This window comes from Mytilus galloprovincialis, chromosome 2, assembly GCF_965363235.1.
Source record: "Mytilus galloprovincialis chromosome 2, xbMytGall1.hap1.1, whole genome shotgun sequence".
NCBI lineage: Eukaryota > Metazoa > Mollusca > Bivalvia > Mytilida > Mytilidae > Mytilus > Mytilus galloprovincialis.
Window position 1 is genome coordinate 82,786,886 of NC_134839.1, and position 24,463 is coordinate 82,811,348.

Sequence of the window (24,463 nt, forward strand, 5' to 3'; positions counted from 1 at the left end):
TGATAGACACCACTGGTGGACGATGTTTAGTTGAACATCTTGATGATTGGGCTATCTATCGTTCTTTATAAGGAGTTTTGTGAAGTTTTGGTATCAAGTATAATGCAGTAGAATTTCTTCGTTTTCTTCAATGTTAATACCAAGAGAAAAAAGAACAGATTTGTGATTTTGTAAAATTTCATCCTTTTTAATTGATGTTGAAGAATATGTAAACCAGTTTTGCTGTTTATTCCAAGCTCAGTTGTAAATAAACTCATCATAGATACCAGGATTCAAATTTAATATTTACACTAGACACGCGTTTCGTATAAAAAAGACTTCTCAGTGAAGCTTGAATCAAAAAATCTTGAAAATACCAAATAAAGTACGAAGTTGAAGAGCATTGAGACCCAAAATTTCATGAAAAGTTTTGCCAAATACAGCTAAGGTAATATAAACCAATCCAACTTAACTTTAAACATGAACTACAAATACAGGTAAGGTAATATAAACCAATCCAACTTAACTTTAAACATGAACTACAAATACAGCTAAGGTAATATAAACCAATCCAACTTAACTTTAAACATGAACTACAAATACAGCTAAGGTAATATAAACCAATCCAACTTAACTTTAAACATGAACTACAAATACAGCTAAGGTAATATAAACCAATCCAACTTAACTTTAAACATGAACTACAAATACAGGTAAGGTAATATAAACCAATCCAACTTAACTTTAAACATAAACTACAAATACATGTAACAATAAGAATGACATACATAAAAATACAAATTTTAATGAAAGAAATAACAAAGCACATTCTTAATATGATTTCCAGCAAAATCAATGATACACAATTATATATATCCATTCAACAGGAACAGTCTTCTGATTTTGTATTATAACATTAATTCTATATATGGCAGTCACTGTTACATTTCCAAATATATATAAAAAAAGCATATTTGTCTGTTAGATATCAGCGAGGTTTAAAGTTTGTATTGCAATTTTCTCAGTCATTCAGATCTTTCCACATAAAGAGTCAACAGATCAAGAGCTATCAAATACACAAAAGGTGTTATTTACACATTGTATTAGACAACAACATTCATTATTAGTTTACTAGGAATGGCTTCATGTTTCTAATGTCCACTGCATCAATCATTTTAATTTTTTTCAAAGTATATAAAGCACCATTAAACTACTTCTATATGGCTTTCTTTGATATGTAGCTTTTTTACATAAATTCCAGGTAAAATTGTAATGGTTATTGGCAGGGATTAAAGCAAATTAGAATGAACGGCACGTTTGAAATTATCTTTTAGAAAACAAACAGATTTCTTTTCAAAATCACTGAGTAATGATAGTGACACTGATGCCCTGAAATCAACATGTATTTTTTTTTCTAGAACATCATTAATCATGAATTATTTATCCCTTATATTTATGATTCATAAAAAAATGTCCCCCTTTTTTTGAAAGAAGTTGTGTATAAATTATAGTTATTATTTTCATACAAAGTTATGTTTTCTCAACAGAAACACTATTGCACTTGGAATGTTTGAAGAAATTTATGAACAACAGAACATTATTTCTTCCTAAAAACTACACTGTCCATTCCTTCTGCACCTGGTCCATCCGGTCCCTTAGGTATATCACACATTGGATTCTGGACTTCTGTTATACAGTCCTTATATATTGGATTCTTCTCCTGTAATAGAAAAAAAATATCTAATAATAAGTGAAATCATTATCAGTTTTTACCTTCTCATCAATTGAATACATCACAGATCTATAATGCAGTTTTAAATTTCTTTGTATATTTTTTTTGGGGAGGGGTATATGTCAAGCAGTCCAAGATACCTAACATATAAATAACTAAAACATTTCCAAACCTTTTTGCATTATGTTTCAACATGGATTTTTTTTATAAACATGACTTCCCTTATGCATTTTTGAACACTTTTAAAATATCTCCATGTAGACTGATATAAGACCAGGTTATTGAGAACACATTTCATTAATTGAAGTATAAAACAAAGGCTGAAGATTGACACACTAAAACAGAAGGTTAGGTTGGATACAACAACACTGAAGATTGACACACTAAAACAGAAGGTTAGGTTGGATACAACAACACTGAAGATTGATGAACATGTTTTGGTACATTCTCCCTAATTTTAAAGGATGCAAACCCCAAACTGATAAAGACACCAAAACAGTTTTACTTTAATGATCCATTTATAATAAGGTTTCAAATTTTGTTGTTTAGCAGTATAAAAATAATAAAATGTCTAACCTTAACAATTTAGAGATGACTCATTCATACATGTGACAGAGTTGTCAAGCCACAACTGGAGATTTGGAAATTTTCAGCTGGAGTTTGGGCCTCATAACTGGAGATTTTTTGTCGACGTACGGAATGGTTTTTTCGTGTGTGTTTAAACTGCATATCTTCCTTTTTTGTTAAAAAAAACCCAATGATTTCATACCTTCAAGCACCTGCATAGCCATTTTTACTTAGTAAAATAGAAGATAAAGGAGGAGGGGAGGGGGGTTAAATATTTATTCATCATATATAGTTCAAAGATAAAGTGATCAGCCATCATACATAGTTGGCAAAAAGTAGCTCTGCTTTAGCCACATTGTCAATTTTAGTACCACTACTGAACATGTTTGTAAAAGAAGGTGTTGAATTGATAGAGTTGTTGGCTTTCTGGTGGGTAGCTGTCTCCATATTTTTGGTCAAGTAATTCATGTAATTAAGGCCCCATAGTCAGCTTTGCATGAAGTGCAGTAAGCATTGTCTTGACCCTTGGCACTGGACTTGCACCATTTTTAAATTTGTCTAGATACTGTGTCTTCTTTAATATTATGTTGGGGTACATGTACATTGTATTTGGTGATAACATGATACAGTTTGTATTTTGTCAAATTATAAGACAAACACACTTATATAGGTATTCCATTGGCCTAGATAGAAGACAAGACATAAATATCATATTTGAGTTGATTTTATTGTCTTTGAGGTTCAATATAAACTAAGTCTGTTCCATGTTTTCAACAGCATCAAAATTTATTAAAGTCGATGTTTATACAACTGTTCCATTGTCAGTATCACTTTTAATCATCCAGACATGTATATTTAACTAGCTAGTTGATTACCAGGTAAATGCCAATCATCTTTTATTGTTGTATATACAGTCTATAATCCTTAACACCTTCATTGATTACTTGAGGCTATTTTCCTATTTACCATTTTGACACAAATTCCATTACAGGAAACTTCCGTTTTTCTCGGACTTTTCCCATATCAATTTAAAGTTTCTCGGACTTTTTCCCTGTCCGTATCTATTTTGTAAACAGAAATGTCTACTGAAATTTTTTCGAGATTGACATTTTCAAAAAGCGGAAGATTTCAAATTTTAACGGGAGGGACGGAAGAGGGTCTGAAAAGCGGGAGATTACAACTCCCGCCGGAAGAATCACATGTATGCTCATTTGGCCCAGTCCTTAAAGGATATGCATAGATAGTAAACAGATCATTGACAGATCAAGCTTCATAGGGTACTTGGAAATTATTTTTTTTCAAATATTATTATTCTCCACAGCATCATTGAAAAGAATGTATTGATGAACTGCACTTCTGGTGCTGCATAATGGGTATCATATAAATTAACTTCATCATATAAGTCAGGTTTTATCAACAGTGATTCATGCATTAAACAATTATTACAAAAACGTCAACATCACAACAAATAACACATGAAAAATAAATACTTATTAACTTACAAAACCCCATTTAGGATCATTTATTTCTGTTGCAAATTTCTTATACTCCATGCCATCTAAACATGAGGTCAACAGTTTCCATATCAACAGTAGCAGTAATCCAACCAAAAAGATGGCACCACTTACACCTAGAGCTAAAGTTGTGGCATCAGGTGGCCCTGGTGGACAAGCTACCAAAAAAAAGACAATTATTGAAATCTCCATCTACAATATGTTTTAGTGTTCTATTAAAAAACATCCAGTACAATATCTTAAAATCATAATGTAAGTGTTTCTTTTGCTTACTGTGCCACTCCCTTTTGTTAAAATTCTTCATTTGTGTTACAAAGTAGCTCCCTGGAAATTCTACCTATATCATTCACTTATTATGCATACATATATTAATAAGTTAAACTGTGAGCTACTATCACTTATGATACCTATAGAAATATTTGGTAGACTGTAGACAACACATTGAGGTGTGGTCAAATGTAGGTTGATTTTTAATTTGAGGAAGCCATGATGTGAAGTTCCTGAGAGAGACCAAAATTTTGTACATGGCAATTGAGTGTTTTGATATTCAAGTATTCAGTAAACAGGAAGTGGATGACAACTAAATCTGAAATTCATCAATAAGGATAGCATGCTCACATGAAGCTTGATATAAAGTTTCAAGAAGCTCTGACATGTCGTTTCTGATAAAAATGGAACCAAGGTTTTACTTATGGGATGGACAAATGGACAAAAACTAAATCACTCTACCCTCCTACTTATAATTATCAATATACAAAAAAAGTGTTCTGCTTCATTAAAGAAGTCACATATTTTTGTGTCAAACATCCAAACATTTTTATATTATCATATACTTTACTCAATCAGACACATTCAACTGATAACACAGGAAACCAGGTCATTTACATTTCTGTATTGTTTGCAATGAATTAAAGTGATTTCCCAGAGAAATAAAAAGCCATCATTTCAAATGTGAAATAAATCCCATTATTTCACTCCTCTCACGTCAAATAATGCATGTTATCATATACTTAGATTAAATAACATATGATTTTTACTGTATGATAATAGCATTTAAGTTAACGTAAATTCCATATTTTTTGAATTGTTGCGACTCTTGGGCTGATATTGAACCTAGGGCTGATAATACATGCGATATGAAAAATGCCATGTAATAATCTGATATTATCAAGACATTGTTGATCACATTGCATCAATACAATTAAAAGGACACTAGCTGTCAAATTCATGGTCACTGATTTGACTCAAATTCGTATATTTGATTTATAACATTTATAACAATGTAAAACATTTATCCAAACTATCAAAAGTCTAAAATAAACAGTTTACAGAGCATGGGGTAGATAATGTGTAGGTTAGTTTCGTGTGTATTTTAGTCCAAACGCCATCTTACTAACTATCGATTTGACCTCAGATGACCATATAAGCGATGTAAACATAAATAAAGATATGAATAGATTAGATTTTTATAGGTCTATTTGATTTCATTTTATAGATTAAAAATATGTTTCTCATTGTTTTAAACTGTATAAGAATGATTTTATGTGGATCGAATCAGTAATCAAATGATTTTATGTGGATCAAATCAGTAATCAAATGATTTTATGTGGATCAAATCAGTAATCAAATGATTTTATGTGGATCCAATCAGTAATCAAATGATTTTATGTGGATCAAATCAGTAATCAAATGATTTACCGTAGTTCCACTTTCATTGTTGACATTCTTTTTCTTTAAATAACCAGTAAACATACAATGCATGTGTTGTCAATCTCTAGCTAGGGGGTTAAATTGAAGTTCACATGAATACGGATTTAATGAGGTCAAATTATTCACTTGCAAGTCAATAATCAATTATCAATGTTTCTTAGCTTAATTTGACAAAATTGAACCATTTTGGCTGCTAAAAGCGAATCATTTATTTCACTCTTTCACCTTCATTATTGATTGAACAAAAAAAATCTTACTTTAGATTTTTTATATATCTAGTAACTAGTGCCCCTTTAAGAATTTGTAGAAAATGATAAAGTTCTTTTCATTTTGCTTTATTTCCATCAAAAAATCCATTGTCAATGTTATAAAAAGAATGACTTTTCCAAGAATTCAATATCAAAAAAAAGTTCAACACTTGACCCAACAACAATGATAATAAACTCATGCCCTATACACATTCATGAATTAATATGGGTTGTCTTGGATCACTCCTTGAAAATATTTGTATACTTTAATTGTAGGATGAGTTATTCTATAATAAAATTATGTATCTATGGCAGTTAATTTCTGTGCAGTTTAATCCTTGCTAATTCTGCCTAGGCCTGTGAGGTTTTATTTTTATGTTTTTGAATTCCGATAATAATATTCCATAAAGACAAAATGTTACAGGAATATTTTTTACAATAAATTTATATTTATTGCAAAATAGTCAAAATATAAACTCATTTAAATTGCAAGCTTGAAATTTAAAGAAAGTCTCCTTGAATAAGCAAGATATTGCTGTTCATTAGTTAGTACTTACTTTTTGTATCTTTTACTACAACTTTAAGTTTAAACTGTTCATCATATTCATAAGTAAACTCAATCTGGCATCCTTCCTCATCAAAGAACTGACACTTGGTAACATTCTCAACTGAAAATACATTATATTATTAGATTATTACATCTTCAAAAACATTTTTTAAAAGTTTATATGAAATTGTGTTTGGTGACTACCTTACAGTTTCTATCCTATGACAAAGAACATCCATTTGATTTTAACCTGATTTTTTAGGTATTTCGTTGTGGCCAGTTATTATTGCTGGAGGAAGCCAGAGAAAAGAACATCAATAAACACAGTTCCTTTGTTATTTAAAAATTGAATACTTCTTTTTGTAACTTCATTGGAGAGTAAAAGCGTTGACCGAAGTACATTTTGTATGAAGCTCGTTGGCGCTTCATTCTAAAAATGTGTGCACAGTCAATGCTTTTAGAACCCTATGAAGTTACAAAAAGAAGCATTCAATACTTATAATTACATTTTTAGCTAGGATCATGAAAACACGATTTTTATCAAGTTTATATGGTCTTTCACATTCAATAATGTTTCTTAGCTACATTCCATCTCATAACTGTCGCCCTTTGATGATATTGTAGTTGAAAAGCACTCTTTTGTTTGAAATAACATAGATAATCTTTAATCATACCTAAATGTCTAGTGTTACATTGAATAAAATAACAATATTGTATTGTTGAAAAACAATAATCTTTTATTTTTTCTAAAATCTTTACTAAAGATAAATAAAACAGATTACATATCTATCAAGCATGATACATTTTGACAATAACCCACCTCCTTTGTCAAGACATCACAAGCAGTAACCGTTGTCACCTTAGACCTACCTGGTAAAACAGCATCAGTAGATACATGGGAACATTGTGCAGCACAATCAAATTCACTGAGTTTACCCTGTTTGAAACCAACACATTCTGCACAGTCTTGGTTTGCTTTACACTGACCAGGACAAGTCTACAATCACAAAAGTATTATAAATTTAAATGTAGAACTCATTGACACATAGTTAATTTAAACTTCCTCAATATAGACCCTGTACACACTAACATTTTTTTAATCAGTCTAAATAAAACCAGTTAGAGTTTCCATCATCTTTAATCCTAAGTTTTGATACACATGCTTGCCAAAATATAATGGATGTTTTGTTTCACTTGAATTGCAATTTCAAATGTTAATATTGTTGTTGGTACAGTTTTCATTAATTTTCAGCCCTTTTATGTTGGTCATCCATTTTGTAAAGTATATCATATGTAATTTTGCCAACAAATACATGCCCACAAATTATTTTGGATACAATCGTTCTAGTTTAAATCAATCTCTATATTCACATATAAAGTTAGATCAGTTCACTTCATATCTATTCAAACTTAACTACCTATAAGTGTTTAGGTTTAGACAGATTCAAAATTAATTCAAAGGGTTCACATTAGACGTGAACAGATCTAGCTTAAATTGACGTAAATGTCCAAGTGTGAAAGGGGTTTTAATACTTCTATTCATCGCTTTTTTCTTTAAATTTTGCTTTGATCTATTTGTGTGACAGTTTTCCATCTCTAGCAACTTAACTCAGAATGCTTTATCCTTTTTTTAACAGGATAACGCCATAGACATAGGCCAATGTCATTGACCAATTAGCCTAAGAAAATAGTGATTAACAGATAACCTTTGGTCTTCAAACTTGAGGAAGTTTCTTCCCTACCAGTCAACTCAGGATTACCTCCCTTTGATGAGATTGAAGTGTTCAAAACCATATTTCTGTTGATTTCTTTATTTGTATATAGTAATTTTGTTGATACTTACTGGACATTCCTGACACTGTTCTCCTCGATAGTTATTGTCATCACAGACACATTTTCCACAGACACACTGACCACGATCAGAACATATTGTCTGAAAAAAACATTAAAATTTGTGAAAAAGTGTTGGTAGATAATAATGCTGTTCTTCTGCAATTCTGCAATTAAATTAACAAATAATCTTTATTGTATACCTCTATTTCAGAGTTCATCTATTTAAAAACTGGGAATGATGACATTGAGCACAATTTTAAGATAAAAATAAATTTAGAAAGTTAAATATCCAATCTGTCCCTTTAATATGTTGCAAAAGAGATGATTTTTACCCTTCATAAGTGTCTCAATCCATACTCAAAACTGTGTGCACATGGTCAGCAATGCCATTTCAAACTGACCAGCCCACTCTATCAATTTTTAGTTTTGAAACCAGATAAAAATATCTCTTTTTGAGTGTACATATGCTTACCCCATTATTATCAGTACAAGTATCTGTTGATGTAGGGCAGTCACAAGTTGTACCATTGTAACCTTCATTACAAACACAGTTAGAGCACTGACACAAACCATTCCCTGTAAATATATTGTAAAACATTATATATAATTACAAACACAGATAGAGCACTGACACATACCATTCCCTATAAATATATTGTAAAACATTATACTATTACAGTTTGGTAAAAATCCAGGATGGTTTATGAACCTAATAAATGTTTCAAAAACTTTACTGCAGTCTGTATGTAATGTTAACTGGAAGAAAACGTCCATTTAAAAATAATATATGGAAAAACAGGAATTAAGTTTTTACAAAATTTCCTTCTAGATACTAGCTTTTTATACAAGTTTCTGTCCAAGCTTGGTACAAATACAGGATTGTTTAAGAAAGGTATAAAAATTCAAAAATTTTTAACATAGAGTGAATATTTGTGGCTTCTGCTGCCGCCGCAACCACCACAGCCACGGCAGCTCGGACAGAATGTAGAATCCCTATGACTTGCTTTTGCAACAAAAGTTAAAGGCTCTACAAAAATTAAAAGCATGGACACTGTTTTTTTATTTCAATCATAAAATTGAACTTGCTAAAAGCTGAGTTATAATTGTATTGAACAAGAAAATGTCCCAGTACATGGATGCCCCATTCGCACAATCATTTTCTATATTCAGTGGACTGTGAAACTGGGATGAAAACTCTTAATTTGGCATTAAAATTAGAACAATCATATGATAGGGAACATGTGTACTGAGTTTCAAGTTCATTGGACTTCAATTTCACCAAAAACTACCTTGACCAAAAACTCTAACCTGAAGCAAGACAGACGGATGAACAAATGGACGAACGAACGAACGGACGAACGAACGAACGAACGAACGGACGAACAGACGAACGATCAAACAGATGCACAGACCAGAAAACATTATGCCCCTCTACTATTGTAGGTGGGGCATAAAAATACAAACTTAAGATGATATTGAGCAATATCCAATTCTCCACTGGGGGCACTTCCTATTATTGGGTGTACAGGGATGTGCCAAAAATATGGGTAACAATTTTGCAAAATTTCTTATAAAAATGACCACCCTTTTCATAACATATAAAATTGAGAATGGAAATGGGGAGTATGTGAAAGAGACAAAAACCCGACCATAGAGCAGACAACAGTTGAAGATCACTAATTGGCCTTCAATGCAGCAAGAAAAATCCCACATCCGGAGATAGGCCTAAGCTGGCCCTTAAATGAAATGGATGCCCCATCCGCACTATCATATCTATGTTCAGTGGACTGTGAAAAAGGGGTAAAATCTCTAATTTGGCATTAAAATTAGAAAGATCATATCATAAGGAACATTTGTACTAAGTTTCAAGTTGATTGGACTTCAACTGCATCAAAAACTACTTTGACCAAAAACTTTAACCTAAAGTGGGACGAAAGGATGGACAAACGAAAGGAGGCACAGACCAGAAAACCTAATGCCCATAAATGGGACATAAAAACATACAAGACTTTATTACAAAGGCCAGAGACTCCTGACTTTGGACAGGCACAAAAATGTGGATGGGTATCAAAATGGGTTTATGTTTGATATTAACTGTATATTGATTTGGATTATGATCTACATATCCATTTCCACCTTCATTTGTTGGTCTTTAGGGCAGAGTACCTACCATTACAAAGTTCTCCTGTTCCAATATATCCACCACACCCTTTGTTGTAGCATTCACAGTAATCCCCGGTGTAGTCAGCAGGACATACACATTTACCACATTGACACTCCCCTACATTACTGCATATGATATAATTCACACCATCAGTTCTGAAAAAATCAGTAGAATGTGGTCTATATTTGTTTACTTAAAATGTGAACCTCTTGCCCCAGATTTACACTTTTATTATTATGACAATATCTCAAATAATATAAGTGGGAGGGTTGAGTGCTAAAAATGTGTCATAGCTGTCTGTATCAACATCTTAATGTTTGTCATGAAGGATATTTTGTTTTTAAGGCAGATCTTTGATTGGCTCTTTTTATTTAATCACTACTTTACAATACTCTTGATGATTAAAAGCAACTGGTCTGCTGGTAAACATTAGATGTTGACCTCTCGATGTAATAGCTTTAGGTTTTAGAATGTTTTGTTGTTTTGTGTTGTCAGGATTCTGTCTCATTGACGTATATCCATCATTTCAATCAATTTGAGGGGATAAGATAACAACCTAGTTAAAAGAAATTATTCTCTTGAGTGCTATGGTATGTGTTCAAGGTTTTCATTCAGACAAAATTATTTAGTATAAGAAAAATAACCTACGTCTGACCACATGTTTCTTCTTGTGTCTTACTAATGTCACAGTCACACTTATCACCTGACCAACCGTCATTACAGTGACATACGCCACACTCCAATCGTCCCTGTTTGTTACAGTCTGTTGAATTCTCTACCTACAAATCATCGTCAAAATAATTAAAAGAAACTTGTTTTTGAAAATTGCGAAGGACATCAATAGTAATAAAAGCAATAAACAAAATATAAGTTATTGTAAGAGCTTGCTTTGTTTGTTTTAAAAAAAAAATGCTTTATTTCCTGAAGTTTGGATTGGCCAATTTACTGATTTATGATCAACAATGGCATTGATTTTAAAACTTGCAGTAAACTTAACCTTATATGCCTTCATGCCTTGAATTGGAATCAAACCCCTCCTATATATATTTATTATACTTTTGCTGTGGTTTTTTGCTACGCATGTATTGATTTTGCGTCATTGATGGGTACCCCGTAACCTTTCTTTTTTATTATACCCAATTGTTTTAATGTGAAATATGATGTTTCTGTGTAAAAATAACATGCTAATTTCAACTGCATAATCTTTACATCCATACTAAATTAAAATGGAGCTGTCTTAAGTTGATATTGTTGAAATCATCAATGTTGTTTGATAGAAAAGTGTTTAAAATGATTATTTTTTTTTCTCTAGATGACTTTTGTTACTTTTTGGGGTGACCTTAGTTTGCTGTCTCTTTGGTGTATACCCAACATCTCCTTTTAGTTATAAAATATCAAATATTTGTAAAATAAAGAAATAAATTATGAATATAAAATAAAACACTAGACTTACTGCTTGTCCTGGAGCCTGACAATCACAATCACATATATACTCCACGTTAACATCTAGTCTATCTTCTAGACCCTCAGGATGGATTGAGGATCTCACAGTCCTTTCATTAATATTGTCAGGACATTTGTTGATATTAAGGGTCATACGAAACTCAAATTCTATCTGAAAAAGAATGTAAAGCTGATGTTCAAGCAATTGTTTATTTCTTCATTTTTTTCCACACAAATAAAGTCTACTGTCTGCTCCATAAAATCAGAAGTATCTAAGTATTACCCTTTACACTGTCAAGAAGAAAACATAGGCAAATTTATTATTAGATCTGTTAATTGTTCATTACATAACTATGATATATTAAAGAAATAATTCATGGAAGCCATAGATTTGTTAGAAATAAAAAACACATGGCCATGATATACCAATTCTATCCTGAGCATTAGTGAGGGATAAAATTAACACAGCCTATGCAACAAATCAATGGCCTCTATGAAATATTTTGATTCTGACAGGACAAATATGGTCATTAAAAAACTAAAGCAAGGGTTGGTGTGTCATGTGTGTAGCTGTTCTATTTTACCACTGTTAGATCAATCCTAAAAAATCTATTAAATCTAATAAATCTAAAAAAAATCTAATAAATCTGTAGCTTGCATGGATTATTTTTTAGATAACCACTAGAAAAAAATTTGTTTAATTCTTTTAATCCTCAAAACCAACATTTGTCATTTTTTTCTTGTAAGCTAATGTCAAATTTGCTGTTGACAGTTTGTAACTATGGAGCCACCATGTTGACCTGCTGAAATCAGTAAACGATCGAATAATTCAATAGAAAAGGGGAAAAAGCAACACCTGCCTCAAAACTTTATTTTAATGCAATATTATCCGTTTGTGTTTTCACTTGTATGACATCATGATTTGAAATGACATTAATGTGCAAAAAAAAAAATAATGAAATTTTGTGGAATTTTATTTTACTGATTTTGTACAATTTCCAAGCTCTAATTCATTGGTTCTTTTTGTTATGCCTCATAAATAAGAATATAGGTTCTGTACATTTTTTTTTTAATTGTAATTTCAACACAGCTACATTGTCATAGCGTTTGTGAATAGGTAACAATACATGTGGATTTACATGGGAGGTAATATTTTAACAACCATTATTATGTACATCTGGGAGCCTAAGTATAGATATATATCAATAATTTTATCACTGTGTTGTTTACAAAGCAAAAGAAGCATGTCATATTAGAATTGGTTATACTTTGATTATATGCTTCATCGTGATATTTAAATGAAATTACTTTATTTGAATTTCATAACATCCCAAAAGGTTTGATAGATTCTTATGCAACATGGTTTACCTAAAAAACCTTGTTCTACCTTAAGTTGGCTTAATATAAACTTACAGGAACGCCTACTGATATATTGGAACACGTTGATCTCTGATCAGTTTGTGATACTCTCCTGAAATAAAAATCAAAGCACTGTAAGCGCTGTAGGCAGTTAACCAAAAACCAAGCCAAGCATAATTATAAAAACTGTGGCAATGTTGCTTCAATTTTTTTTTAAAGATCTTTAAAGAGAACAAACATTAAACATTCATATAATGTACATTTATGTTCATTTAATGAATAAATATTAATCATTAAGGCAAATAATTCATATTTTGTCAAAGTTTTTAAAAGCAACGCATATATCAAGTATATTTTTTTTCATGGTCATGAGTCTGCAGTGGTACAAGTTTGCAATGATTGCAGTTCTTCTAGTTGATAGTTAACGTAAGTATTAGTTGACTGTTAGTAGTTTAAGTTGACTTTAGTACAAGCTTGTAAAAGTATGAATGGACTTGCTTCCCTAGAAAGAAAACTGAGTTTGTGTTCAACAGTACAAAAGTTATGAGACACAAACCAGACAAATGTTTACTACTACAGAGATCAAAGGTGAGGTCTGATTAACCTGTCCATAGTAAATGTAAATGTCCCCCACCTTCATCTATGATGTCTGAGTTTGGAATAAAATGACAGGTAATTATAAAAACAGTCTTGGGCTTGAAAGATATGTTTTCTTTAAAATGAGCCATGTGAAAATGAAAATCTTTATAGGACCAGAAATAATTCAAATTATAATAAAGGTAAATTCTTTAAACCAATTAATTATTTTCCATCAATAAAATTTTATAATTATCAAAAAAATGATTGTAACATAATGCTGTTACGAAGTCTTCCAAACAAAGCTCTCATAATTATTCATTCTCATGGTCGCCTGAAATTGGGCAAGGTCTAGTACACATTGGTTAGGTCTAGCAAAGTGACATGCATATGTGAAGCCTATGAGATTGACATTGTATGTCATTCAATCTTTTTGAAATGACAAACAGGAATGAATATGGTTTAGTTTAGGAGTTGGTATTTCAATCGTTTACAAGTTCTCAAAACACACACATTCATTTAATGTTTTATCTTGTCCCATACATGAATATATATGGTTTGGGTGGGGATCTCAACCATTATCAAGTTTTCAAACAGGAGGGGGTGGGGTGATCCTAGTGACTTCCCCTATATTTCATTTGATTTGTTATATTGTCCAATACATAAATATATATGGTTGAGGGGTGGGGATCTCATCTGTTTCTAAGTTATCAAACAGGAGTGGGTAGGGTGACCCTAAGGACTCTCCCTATATTTCATTTGATTAGTTCTCAAACATGAATATATATGGTTTAATTTAAAGGTGGGGATCTCGACTGTTTCCAATTTCTCAATCAGGAGGGGTGGGGTGACTGAAGGGACTCCCCTATATTTCATTTAATTTAGAGGTGGGGATCCCAACTGTTTCCAAGTTCTTACACATGAGGGGTAGGGTGAACACAGGGACTTCTCCTATATTTCATTTGATTTGTTATATAGTCCCATACATTAGTATATATGGTTAACGGGTGAGGATCTCAAATTTTTCCAAGTTCTCAAACAGGAGGGTGTACAGTGGCCATAGGAACCCCCTTATTATTCCTTTGATTTGAAATATTGTCCCATACATGACTATATATGGTTCAAGATTGGGGATCTCAACCGATTTATAATTCTCAAACCGGTAGGGGAAGACAAGCCCCACGAACTCCACCTATATTTCATATGATTTGTTATATTGTCCCATACATGAATATATATGGTTTAGGGGTGGGGATCTCGACCGTTTCCAAATTCCCAAATAGGAGGGGTGGGGTGATCCCCAGGGACTCCCCCTACATATTTCATTTGATTTGTTATATTGTCCCCTACATGAAGATATATGGTTTAGGGGTGGGGATCTCGAACGTTACCAAGTTCTCAAAGAGGTGGGGTGGGGTGACCCCCAGGGACTTCCCCTATATTTCATTTGATTATATATATATTGTCCCATACATGAATAAATATGGTTTAGGTGTGGGGATTTCGACTGTTTCCAAGTTCTTAAACATGAGGGGGTGGGGTGACCCTACCTGGACTTCCCCTATATTTCATTTGATTAGTTATTTAGTCTCATACATAAATGTATATGGTTGAGGGGTGGGGATCTCATCCGTTTCAAAGTTATCAAACAGGAGGAGGTCGAGTGGCCCAATGGACTCCACCTATATATCATATTATTTGCTTACATTCAGGCATCATATAATATAGTTGCACTATTTGTGCCTGTTCCAAGTCAGGAGCCTGTAATTCAGTGGTTGTCGTTTGTTTATGTGTTACATATTTGTTTTTTTTATATATTTTTTTTTATATAAATAGGGTCATTAGTTTTACTCGTTTGAATTGTTTTGCATTGTCTTATCGGGACCTTTTATAGCTGACTATGTGGCATCGGCTTTGCTCATTGTTGAAGGCCGTACGATGACCTATAAAATTGAGAATGGAAATGGGGAATGTGTCAAAGAGACAACAACCCGACCATAGAAAAAACAACAGCAGAAGGTCACCAACAGGTCTTCAATGTAGCGAGAAATTCCCGCACCCGGAGGCGTCCTTCAGCTGGCCCCTAAACAAATATATACTAGTTCAGTGATAATGAACGCCATACTAATTTCCAAATTGTACACAAGAAACTAAAATTAAAATAATACAAGACTAACAAAGGCCAGAGGCTCCCGACTTGGGACAGGCGCAAAAATGCGTTGTTTATATCTGTGTCATTTTGGTCTCTTGTGGACAGTTGTCTCATTGGCAATCATCTCACATCATTTTTTTATATATGAGAAACTTCCAGCTATTTTAACTGACCTTTCAAAATTGAGAAGAAAAAATACCCCTTGAAATTGCAGTAATATGTTTAACTTTTAAAGCATCTAACATGCATTACCAACATTTATCACTGATAAAAAAAAATTTATACTGTTACCAGGAACATATATATTGGTAGATAAACTGTTCCCAGTTGTCACATTGTATTGGTCCAATACAACGGATTTTGACATTAAAATTGGTGAACAAAATATTTTCTGCTTTTTCTTTTTTTTACATATATCTTTTGGTTTTCTATTCTAGTGTTTATATTTATTTACCATGCATAGATGTATTTTGTCACCTGTCTGGATTTTTTTAGCTGATAGCCAAAACCCGGATTACCCTTATCCGGTTCCGGAATCGGATCCGATATTGTAATTGTCTTCTCGCGGCAGCCATTTTTTTTTTTCAATGTTGTTTTTGACAGATAGTGAGATACGATTTTACTCGGATTTACACGTTATTTGTCGGCGATTTTCTGTATAAAGCTTGCGGTTTAACAAATTGAAAATTGCTGTCATGAACAGTAATGATGAAAATAAGTTTGAGATCGTTTATTAGGAAACTTTGGTAAAAAAGTTATTTTTTTATTTTCTTTCAAGGTCCGTCGGGCATGTCGGGCGTTGCTAGTAACCAAGTAGAAAGTCCGACTGCAAAAGTGGAAGGTCGCAGACCTCGGACCACCGCTAATTTGAACCCCTGCATCCAAATTGAAAAGATACGAAAATTTCGTCTTCTAATTCAAAATTGCCGCCAACAGCGTGATCAGTTGAACTTATATTAATAGACTACTGACGTAGTTGACTACGTATTGACGAAAAACAATCTTAACTACTTGTCTTTAGAGATTTTCGGCGATTAAATATTTCATACATTTGTTCTTTGACTTCTTAGCCAAAAGCTCAGGGGATAATAAACTACATAAGGATTCCTAATGTGCTCTACTTCCTATGTGCAACTTCAAAACTTTTGGGAAAATCGACGATCATTTAAGTTTTTTCTGGTCATATTTTTTGTAATCCAGAATGAAAAGTAAGAAAAAACTGTTCAATAAGTTATAAATAACATAGTGGCCAGCTAGATGATAACAATGGCACGTATTTCAGCATTTATTAGGTAGCACACAAATCCAGGGTGCTCGCATAAGGCAGCTTAACTGCCTAAAAATCTACTCTAAAGATCACTTGTTTTACTCTTTTCTGAAGATCACATGTTTTACTCTTTTCTGACCATCACATGTTTTACTCTTTTCTGAACATCACATGTTTAACTCTTTTCTGAACATACTCTTTTCAGAAGATCACATGTTTAACTCATTTTTTATTATTATATTTTACATTTTACTCAACAAAAGACAATAAGGAAGTGATCAGAAGCCTACATGAATTGGAGAAACTTCAATTCATACTAAAGTATAAGCGTTGGTTTCACATGTATTTAATTTACATATTAGTTTATATATACCTTGATTCTGTCACAGTATTAGCCCTGCTAATTTAACTTCATGCAAATATTGTTAAAATGTTTAAACCGGCTGCATTTGTTTACACCTGTCCTCAGTCAGGAACCTGATGATCAATGGTTGTTGTTTGTTAATGTGGTTCATAAGTGTTTCTCATTTTTTAAATAGATTAGACCATTGGATTCCCTGTTTAAGTAGTTTTACAATAGTCATTTTTGGAGCCCCATATAGCTTGCTGGTCGGTGAGCCAAGGCTCCATGTTGAAGGCTGTACTTTGACCTATAATGGTTTACTTTTACAAATTGGACTTGAATGAAGAGTTTATGTCTCATTGGCACTTTTACCACAACTTCTTATATCTATTGATGTAATAATCTGTTTTTCTTGACAATTTAAACAAATAAATGTCTGTACTATCATTTTTACCATTTGTAAGAACAGTAATCAGTTGGTGCAAGGCCACTGATGAAATTGCCCTGAAGTAAACATGTCATGTGTATAACTTACCCTCCACAAGCTGACCAGTACTGGGTGTCAATATTTTGGAAAGCTTCATTAACAAAATTAACTGTACCTCTCAGTTTCTGTAAAAGAGAAAATGAATAATTCAAGATAACCAATTGAAATTCTAAATAATGTAACACATATCAAATTATTTCATATGCTCTCATAATCAACCTTAAATTATATATAAAAATAAGAAGATTGCCAATGAGACAACTCTCCACATCAGACCAAATGACACAGAAAACTTACAATTATCGGTCATTGTACTGCCTTCAACAATGATTAAAACCCATACTGCATAGTCAGCTATAAAAGGCCCCAACATGACAAATGGAAAACCCCTTTAAACAAGAAACTAACAGCCTAATTTAAGCATAAATTACTAAAGGCATTCTTATGTTGAGGTACAACTGTGACAGTCCCCAAAAGACAAATAAAACTAGGTCAAGTCAATCCTGTATTAATCTAGTATTCAAAGGTCTTAACCATATACATTGTACCAGTATATCATAAAGATCCATTCAGAAAAACTTCAGTTTTGTAACTCATAAAAAAACACAATTAAAATCTCATAACTTCAAAACAACAAAAAAAGTATATATCTCGTGTACATGTTATTATTCTGTACAGGTTATTACTTGTACAAACATTTTATACAAGTACATGTAATTACTTGTATGAGGCCATCATACAAGTTATTACCTGTACAAATACAATTGTACAAGTAATTACTTGTACAATTTTTACAGAGAAAAAGACAATAACTTGTACAAATCAATATTCTACCTTGGCCTATTTGATGTTCTCAACAAATCGTTTCCCTTTAAACAAATAATACCAATAATTTATGACTAAGACCTAAAGGTATAAACTTTCAACATATGTGTACGTTTTGTACAACAAATATATGAGCAAAATTAAAAAAAGTCAAAACTAAGGTGTAATGATGCAAAACAGTAAAAATATAATATGATTAAATAATTAACTTGTGGCATGACAGTAAATATTCATTTCCAAAATCAGGAGAAGGTTTCGTTAAAGAGTAGCAGAATAAATACTGAAATAGAATAACCCAATGATCTGTAAATTTATCTGATTATTAAGTTAACATAAATGAGGGGGATTGGACCTTTATCGGGACTCCAGGATAAGGTGTTTTTAAGCTCGGGATTTCGGGATTGATCCTTACAGGATCCGGGAATTCTTTTTTTCGAATTTCGGGATTTTGGGATTTAAATTTATTTTAATCCTATACATTAATCCTCTATCATGTTCTGACGATAAACAAACATAGCTAAAGAACATGTGCTCATTTATGTGTATCGGATTTCAACATTATCCTAAACATATTTAGGTAAAACATGTAACACAAAGTGTTCAGGGGCTAAACACAATTTTTAGAGTGTAGAACAGCAGTTTCCAAAAGTTGATTAAAAGATTTAGAAATTGGAGACAATGTTACTATACCAGTGCAAAGAGTATACCTGACAATCGACAAAAAAATTCTTGACTTACAAACCCAAAGAAAGGAGTTTTTCAATAAAACATCTAAGGCAAAAGAAGAGACAAATATAACTCAAAGGTATTGTGTTGTACAAGTTATTATCTTTTTCTCAACAAAAATTGTACAAGTAATTACTGGTACAATTATATTTGTACAAGTAATAACTTGTATGATGGCATAATTACTCGACAAAGTTTTTGTACAAGTAATAACCTATACAAAATAATAAAATGTACACAACATATATGTTGTAATATTCAGTGTACAATCAAACTAAAACCTGTTTTTTTGTTTTAGAATTGTCTTGATTCTACAATACAAACCTCATAGGTAGTTCTTATAATGGATAGGATATTGGTAGCATCTTGAGATAATTCTTCAGTAAAGGATCCTGGGATATCTGGATTTAGCTTGACATAATAATTCTTGTAGCCTTCACGATCATCGATTACAAATATAACATTTATATTGTTATCTGTTATAGCTTTTCTTATCTGTCCAATTGATGGGTAATCCTAAAACAGATAATGTATTTATATAGAGAATTCAGTAAATACTTTACACATCTGTCATGGGTAATCCTAAAACAGATATTATTTATGTAGAATACTGTAACTATTTGAAATTATTTTTTGATAGGTATAATAAAACTTTTAATAACTGGTTATGGGGGGAATAGTAAGTTTGTTGTCCCTTCAATACATATGAGGAGAATAGTAAGTTTGTTGTCCCTTCGATATAAACTATTGCACTCGAATTGCCTAGAGCAATATAGTTGACAATGTTTCACTTACAAATAAAAAGAAGTGGTATCATGACAGTGAATTTATTTGCAGATGATACAATAATTTATTTGGCAATAAAATCTAATTCTGATACATCTTAATTACAAAAATACCTTGACAAATCGCAATCATAGGAAACAATGCCAAAATGGAGTTTAATCCAAATAAGGGACAACATCAAAAGTTCAATGAAGGATAAAAAACTTAATTCACATAGTTTTTTCACTGACCCACCCACCCCCTCTTAACTTAATTTGGGAAAATTGATTGACCCATATGGATAAAAGTAAAAATCAATGTCGGATAACCAAATCTTGCATTAGTTCAACCCCCCTCCCCCCCCCCAAAAAAAAACAAACTATTTGAATTCAGTTTTTTATCTTACATTGATCTTTTGATGTGGTCCCTAAGTGTAATGTTATTTTTTTACTCAACTATTCACATCAAACTAATAGAACATTTGTATTTCTCATTTTTCCTTTATTTTTCCTTTATATCTATACATTAATCTGTGTCTTGTTGTAAGTTTTCCGCCTATGACATAATATGTTCAATTTGTTGAAGGTGGTCACTACATGGTAGAACATGTCAATAAGTGCATAATATAAAACTATGCAGTTGACATAAAAACAAGTTACTGTGTGTATTTACAACAACACAGGTGCGTTAGTTTATAATACATTCCCTATTTTCTAGATTCAGTTAACTGTTATTCTAATGCAACAACGTTTGTAACGTTCATTTTGATTGGATAACGTCACTTTCTTACATGGCATCAATTGACAATTGATGCTATGGGACGTACGCGCAAGCGCAGACGGCATATGACAGATTTTAAATACATGTTTTAACGTTGTTTTCTGTCAGTTTCATTAGAATGGAGATAACAATATTGTATTTTAAGCTCCGACGGCATCAATTGGGGATTTGATGGTCGCAAATACCTGTTTACTGTCTCCGCTAACGCGTCGCCAGTAAACTTAATTTGCGACCATCAAATCCCCAATTGATGCCGTCGGAGCTTAAAATACAATACAGTTATCTCCTAATTTGACTATCCTAATGTATTTACTTTCAGTTCAAGCTGACGTTCTAACTAAAAAAAATTAAAATCACTATAAATGACTCACCAATATGGTATCATGTGTGTATTTCATGTTTTGTCCTTCTGGAGCCAGATGACACTGCAGGTCGTGAGGTCTTACAATACCAGCTAACTGAAACATACAAGACATTAGAACTTTTAAAAAATACTATCTAACAGTTAAAAAACTGAGCAAGAGGCTGTTAAAACAACAGCAAACTAGGTTTACACACAGTTACTAGTGTCATTGTATAGGCAACAAAGGGCCATACTTCCTCATAAATAGCCAAAGATAAACTAGTCAAAACCAAGACTTGTTAGTTCCATTTTCTCATGTTAAAATCATCCTAGAATTTTAAAAGGATTGGATCTAACGTTTTCAAGTAAGCATATATATTCAACACATTCAACATTTTCAAAGTAATCCGGGACCTAAACTTTTAATATGAGAAGGTATTTATTTGTCCCCTGAAAGGCTTTCAAAATAGAAATAATTTAGTTGATAATTCATTTTGCAGTATGTATAAACTTAAACCATTTTTTTAAAATCATTTTGGTGCTAGAATTTGAACGAAAATTAATGTAAAGGTTATATATGCTATTCAAAATTGATTGAATTCCATTTGTTCAATATAATCTGTTGGCAATCATTGCAAAGGAACACACCCCACAAGCAATTCCAACACTGAATATTGTTAATCTGTTGACTTTAGTCCTGAGGAACAATAAATGAATTGGGTGTCAAGATCTTGCCCAACCTTATCCAATTTCTTGTTATTTAAAGGATTATGTTTTACCTTTCCGTCCCCTGCGAAATGATAATCAACATCAGAGGCATATATCAACATTCTTCTGGCTTTATTTCTCCATCCTATTTTATCCTGTATATATAAAATACAAAAAGGTTGTCAGTTAATACATGGAATTATGTACAATAAACCTGTAAACTTTTTAAGTAAAGTCATCAATTTTGTTTTATGGAATTATTCACTTTCATGGTAGGATAAACATCACATATATATATTTTTTAGTTAGTGTTCATAAAACTTCTCCTCATTACAGCTTTTACATTAATGCTAGCAAGACAAATCTTTGTTTGGCTTGCTTGCTTTGTTTGTATCAGTGTTTGCTCAAGCAAGGTAATTAAGATAGGCGGGGCTTCAGCTTGTATACATCATACTTAGATTTTATTGGACGTTATTCCTGAGGTTAAGGACACTTAATTTTAAAACATCACATGACAAATATTCTCACATGTTTTCTCACCTGTAAAAATACAAAAATTTGTCAATGAAAGAAAAATATAAACTTTTTTCTTGTAAAATCTTGATCTCTTTAAAATCCTATTACAGTAGTACATTCTATTTTATTTAAAATTATACTTACTCACTACTTTCAAAGAAGTTGTTGATTGGTTGATTGTGGGCTTGCTTAACATCCAGTGGCAATAATATCATGCAGGACAAGACACTATATATTGAAATACCTTAACCACTGTGTATCATCATCACTTATACAGGTACCTTTAGCCCTGTTCTCTGTTCAGTGTCTAAGAATAACAACATTACTGAACATCATACCCGTAGCCAGGGGGGTGGGGTTCTGGGGGTTCGGAAGAATCCCCTTTGAAAACAAATAAGCACTGTTAAAGTCAATGGTCTGTTCGAATTGTGACTGTTAAAGTCGAGTTTGTGAGTTATACAGTACCAACATAAAGGTTCACAGATTTTCCTTAGACAATGAACAGAGAACCAGGTCAAGGGTACCTATATCTGGGGTTGAAGTCATCAAACTTTGCTCAGTGCTTGGAGCACAAAAATCATGCTGGAAACATGAAATCCAACATTTTGATTGGTCAATTATGGAGTATGAGTACTAAAAACTGACTCGAAAGTTTGATGATCATACACAGTGTGAATATAACTATACAAGTACAAACCCCACAAACTGCAACCTGCATCACTCCATCTAACAACCCTTCTGTTTTATCTCTGTTTGCAGTTGTTTGGGTAGCTCTTACAGCATCCTGTAAAAAATAATACTTTTATAAGAACCATTACAAAACTTCTAGCTGGTTTGGATGAGTTCATCCTACAAGAGGCTTTAACCAAATATTGCAAGATAAAAGAAAGTACATTAGATTATCATGTTAGGGCAGGAAATAAATCCTGTATGCATATACTCACATACCTGCCAACTTTTGAAAGTGTCCATGGAGGTTTTAGTGTGCGACAACAATTTCAAAGGTTACAAATCTTTGCGATGTATATTGCGCATGCTGTTTTGTGGTCTAGAAAAAGTGTCATTTTTGTTGAATAGTTTACAAGCCTTTTTCTTAAGTTTATTTGCATGATTCTAGTTATTATATCAGTAGAGAAGATGAACATGTAGTTATAAGACCAGGATTTATTTTCATGTGTAAGGATATTAAATGATTGCATTTTTGTTGACTTTTAATTTTAAATTATGAACAAAGAAGGACCTTTATCAGGTTGGGAACAACACCTAGGGGTAACCCCTCAATTTAAGGACATTAAAACCCACTTTTTTAAGTCCAAATGAGCACATATTCATATTATTTGAAGAAATTTTTCTCAAAGAACCATACTTCTTATGGTCAATCTGGTATTATATCAGTGTATATGTCAACAAATGTCCAAGAATTTTGATATGTTCTTGAACTTATATCTTCTTTATTATTCAAAATAATTGGACCCTTCATTTAGAAAAGTTGTTCCAAATATAATGCCAGAATTTTCCCATTTTTAAATTAAAAAATCAAAATTTTTCTATTTTATTTTTTACAATAGTAAAATAACCCCTTGCCATAGGGACAGTCCCTCATTTAAGAAATACCCCTCATGTGGGGGTTGTTCCAAACCTGTTTGTTTGGTTCTTGTGAAATAAAGAATAGTACCTTGTACTTTAAATGATATGGTAATTTAATTGAATACATAAAAAACATTTTACAGCAAGTGTAATGTCAATAAATTATTGAATAAACTACTATTTATTATCTTTATGGTAGTACTGCATCATTGAATTTTGTCAATCAGCCATGCTTTTATTCTTATTCTGTGTAATAACCTCCTTGCAGGTGAAAAATCACCTGTCATGTTCA

General features: G+C 32.2%; 1 protein-coding gene across 3 annotated transcripts in view; it reads right to left on the reverse strand.

Annotated features, from left to right (window-relative positions):
* Nucleotides 1–764: 764 nt before the first annotated feature.
* Nucleotides 765–24,463, reverse strand: part of LOC143064607 (integrin beta-3-like) — a 44,632-nt gene continuing 20,933 nt past the window's right edge. For 2 of the 3 annotated variants that reach the window (XM_076237542.1, XM_076237540.1), the window contains exons 8-22: nt 23,282–23,368; nt 22,140–22,223; nt 21,389–21,475; nt 19,797–19,988; nt 17,970–18,046; nt 13,151–13,208; nt 11,748–11,909; nt 10,943–11,073; nt 10,301–10,449; nt 8,603–8,706; nt 8,141–8,230; nt 7,168–7,294; nt 6,308–6,418; nt 3,781–3,950; nt 765–1,699 (exon numbers count right to left, since the gene is read on the reverse strand). In XM_076237542.1, coding sequence (XP_076093657.1) covers nt 1,577–1,699; nt 3,781–3,950; nt 6,308–6,418; nt 7,168–7,294; nt 8,141–8,230; nt 8,603–8,706; nt 10,301–10,449; nt 10,943–11,073; nt 11,748–11,909; nt 13,151–13,208; nt 17,970–18,046; nt 19,797–19,988; nt 21,389–21,475; nt 22,140–22,223; nt 23,282–23,368 — 1,752 coding nt within the window. In that variant the 3' untranslated portion in view covers nt 765–1,576. Of the gene's footprint in view, nt 1,700–3,780; nt 3,951–6,307; nt 6,419–7,167; nt 7,295–8,140; nt 8,231–8,602; nt 8,707–10,300; nt 10,450–10,942; nt 11,074–11,747; nt 11,910–13,146; nt 13,209–17,969; nt 18,047–19,796; nt 19,989–21,388; nt 21,476–22,139; nt 22,224–23,281; nt 23,369–24,463 lie in introns of all 3 variants that reach the window. The other variant, XM_076237541.1, reaches the window with a different exon arrangement.